The 3,568-nt window shown below is 35.7% G+C and overlaps 1 protein-coding gene across 1 annotated transcript; it reads left to right on the top strand.

Moving 5' to 3' along the window:
* Window positions 1-312: 312 nt before the first annotated feature.
* On the top strand, window positions 313-3,172 carry LOC148549419 (uncharacterized). Its single transcript, XM_088495740.1, has 5 exons — window positions 313-1,105; window positions 1,642-1,852; window positions 1,935-2,316; window positions 2,567-2,990; window positions 3,045-3,172. The coding sequence occupies exons 1-5, from the start codon at window positions 313-315 to the stop codon at window positions 3,170-3,172; spliced, it is 1,938 nt and encodes a 645-aa protein (XP_088351866.1).
* The last annotated feature ends 396 nt before the right edge of the window (window positions 3,173-3,568 follow it).

Below are 3,568 nucleotides of genomic sequence, written 5' to 3'. Positions count from 1 at the left end.
AATTTGGACTTGGATTCATAGAGGAAAACAAGGCTGTTTTCAAAAAAACTTTAAAAAATCTGAAGCCTCCTCTTCCAAGCTTTTCAAACCAAAAGGATTCAGCAAACCTCAAAAATCAGTAAGCAAGAATCAATGCTACAAGTGCAATAGAAATGGTCATGATCCTCCTCAATGTTTCATCTTTCTTAAGTTTTTTGGTAATGATAGTAAATTATATAAAGTTGTTCATGATTTTAATGCTCTTGGGCAACCAAGAAGATTTCACATCAAAGGATCCAAATGGATTTGGATACCTAAGGTTAGTTGAAGAACATGCAGGTTTGCCTTGCATCCAAGAAGAAAATGGACATGCGGTATCTTGATAGTGGATGTTCAAGGCATATGACCGGAAGGGATACTTTCTTCATTAAACTCAACAAGTATAATGGAGGATTTGTCACTTTTGGAGATAATGGTAAAGGTAAAATAATTGCCATTGGTAAGGTTGGCAAAGATTTTTCAACTTGCATTGATAGTGTCTTTTTAGTTGATGGGTTAAAGTATAATCTATTGAGCATAAGTCAATTGTGTGATCTTGGATATGCTGTAACCTTTAGAAAATCTTATTGTAGAGTCATAAATGAGAAAATAGGGGATGTTTTATTTGTTGCCAAAAGAAGTGACAATGTTTATGGTATCACTCTAGATGATCTAAAAGTTCAAAATGTAACTTGTTTCTCTTCAATGGAATCTGAAAAATGGATGTGGCATAAGAGGTTAGGACATGCTAGCATGTTCCAAATCTCTAAGCTAGTAAAGAGAGGCTTAGTTAGAGGTTTTCCTAATATAAAATTTGATAAGGACATCATTTGTGATGCTTGTCAAATGGAAAAACAAATTAAAACCTCTTTCATACCCAAGGAAGATGTCTCTACTAAGAAACCATTGGAGTTGTTGCATCTTGATCTGTTTGGACCTACTAGAACTCAAAGTCTTGGAGAAAAGAGTTATGGCATGGTAATTGTGGATGACTATACTAGATTTGGTTGGGTGTTCTTTCTTGCTTATAAACATGAGGCTTTTTCTATTTTTGAGAAGTTCAGCAAAAAGATTCAAAATGAAAAAGGTTCAAAAATTGTTTCAATTAGAAGTGATCATGGTAAAGAATTTGAAAATCAATACTTTGAATCTTTTTGTGATGAACAAGGCATATCACATAACTTCTCTTGTCCAAGAACACCTCAACAAAATGGTGTTGTTGAGAGAAGAAATAGAAGTTTACAAGAAATGGCTAGAGCTATGTTATGTGAATATGAAATCTCCAAGTTCTTATGGGCTGAAGCTGTGAATACAACTTGCTATGTTTTAAATAGAACCATCATTAGGAAGTTTTTAAAGAAAACCCCATATGAATTTTGGAAAGGGCATCTTCCCAATATTAGTTATTTTCATGTGTTTGGCTGCAAGTGTTTCATTCTGAATATCAAAGAAAACTTAGAAAAATTTGATCCTAAAACACATGAAGGCATTTTTCTGGTTATTCCACAAATAGCAAGGCCTATAGAGTCTATAACAAAAACTCCAAAACTTTTAAGGAAACTATGCATGTCACTTTCTGTGAATCTAACAACGTTTCCAGTGTTTGCATTGATGATAGTCCAGGTTTTGAAGCTGAATTACCAAAGAACACTGAACCAGTTCCACAAAATCCAAGTTCTCATGAAGTTATACCTATTAGCTGTGAAAATTTCAATTCTGCAGGAGACAATTCGAAATTATCTCCTGTCACAGCTGAAAACACTGATGCAAAAGCTATTGTTGATCAAGAGGAACCTGGATCTTCAACACAAATCAGAAGGCCCAGGGAATGGAAGTTTCTAAAAAATTATCCTGAGAAATTAAAATTATCCTAAGAAATTCATAATTGGTGATCCCTCCAAAAGTATTTCAACAAGGTCATCTTTGAAAAGAGCTGAATCCAACAACTTAGCTCTTTTATCAAAGATTGAATCTCAAAACATCCAAGAAGCTCTTGCTGATCCATCTTGGGTGTTAGCTATGAAGGAGGAATTGCAGCAGTTTGAGAAAAATCAGGTCTGGTCATTGGTGCCTTACCCAAATGGAAAGAAAGTTACTGGCACTAAATGGATTTTCAGAAACAAACTGGGTGAAGATGGATCCATAGTCCGAAACAAAGCTAGATTGGTTGCTCAAGGATATGATCAAGAGGAAGGGATTGACTTCGATGAGTCCTTTGTGCCTGTAACTAGAATGGAAGCCATCAGATTGCTACTTGCTTATGCAGCTCATTGTGGCTTCAAGCTATTCCAAATAGACGTAAAGTGTGCTTTTCTCAATGGCATAATAGATAGAGAGGTTTATGTGGCTCAACCACCTGGGTTTGAAAATAAATCATTTCCTAACCATGTTTTCAAACTAGCTAAGGCCTTATATGGTTTGAGACAAGCTCCTAGAGCTTGGTATGAGAGACTTAGCTCATTTTTGTTGAAAAAAATTTTTCAAAGAGGAGCCACTGGCACCACTTTATTTATTAGAAATTATCATGATCATTTTATTCTTGTGCAAGTTTATGACCAATGAGGATTTGTGTGCAAATTTTGCTAAGCTTATGACCAATGAATTTGATATGAGCATGATGGGAGAGCTCAATTTCTTTTTAGGCTTGCAAATCAAGCAAACTGTAGAAGGCATATTCATCCATCAAGAAAAATATGCAAAGGAACTTGTCAAGAAGTTTGGGCTGGACTGTGCTAAGCAAATGGGAACCTCCATGCATCCTAACATCAAGCTTGATAAGGATGAACATGGTAGAGATATTAATGAGACACGCTACAGAGGGATGATTGGATCTTTAATGTATCTAACCTCCTCAAGGCCTGATATCCTCCAAAGTGTTGGAGTTTGCTCAAGGTTTCAATCAAAGCCTAAGGAGTCCCACCTCTCAACTGTCAAGAGGATCATCCGATATGTGCTTGGTACCACTGATTATGGTTTATGGTTTTCTAAGACTGATTCATTTTAATTAGTGGGTTTCTGTGATGCAGATTTTGCTGGGGACCGAATTGATAGAAGAAGCACAAGTGGCATGTGCTGCTTTCTTGGGAAATCTCTCATTGTTTGGTCTAGCAAGAAGCAGGCTATAGTGGCGCTTTCAACAGCCAAATCTGAATGATGATTAAACTTCATTAAATCACTATGAAGCTAATGGATTCAAATTTGACCATACTAATTGATGGACCTCAAGGTGCTGGAGCAGTTCACGACAAATGGGCTCTCTTTACTGAATTCATTGGGCCCATTTTATTGTTGCATTTTTAAATTTTTTTTGGCAACAAGTATTTCACTCATTTTGGGCCTCATTTAAATTTATTTTCAAATTCATTTTTGTTATCTTTTCATCCTTATTTCAAACGTACGAAGGTTACAGCTGTAACTTTCAAAAGATTTTCAAAGTTTGAATTTTTATCTTTTCAACGTGTATCATTCTGTGACACACTGGTTTTGTATGCACTTCTTTCAAAAATTTCCATCTCTTTTGCTTACTTGCTTGTGAGACATATGCATGCTT

This window comes from Arachis ipaensis, chromosome B8 (genome assembly GCF_059453495.1).
Source record: "Arachis ipaensis isolate K30076 ecotype BB chromosome B8, ASM5945349v1, whole genome shotgun sequence".
In the NCBI taxonomy this organism is placed as follows: domain Eukaryota; kingdom Viridiplantae; phylum Streptophyta; class Magnoliopsida; order Fabales; family Fabaceae; genus Arachis; species Arachis ipaensis.
The sequence above is the reverse complement of the archived record's forward strand: the minus strand, read 5'-3'. Positions and strand labels throughout refer to the sequence as shown.

What these genes read in the sequence shown, in the direction of transcription:
- LOC148549419 (XM_088495740.1), top strand. Translation starts at nt 313, where the DNA reads ATGCAGGTTTGCCTTGCATCCAAGAAGAAAATGGACATGCGGTATCTT. An exon ending in AGAAGGCCCAGGGAATGGAA is followed by an intron (nt 1,853 to 1,934) that starts GTTTCTAAAAAA and finishes TATTTCAACAAG; the next exon opens with GTCATCTTTGAAAAGAGCTG. An exon ending in GCTTGGTACCACTGATTATG is followed by an intron (nt 2,991 to 3,044) that starts GTTTATGGTTTT and finishes TCTGTGATGCAG; the next exon opens with ATTTTGCTGGGGACCGAATT.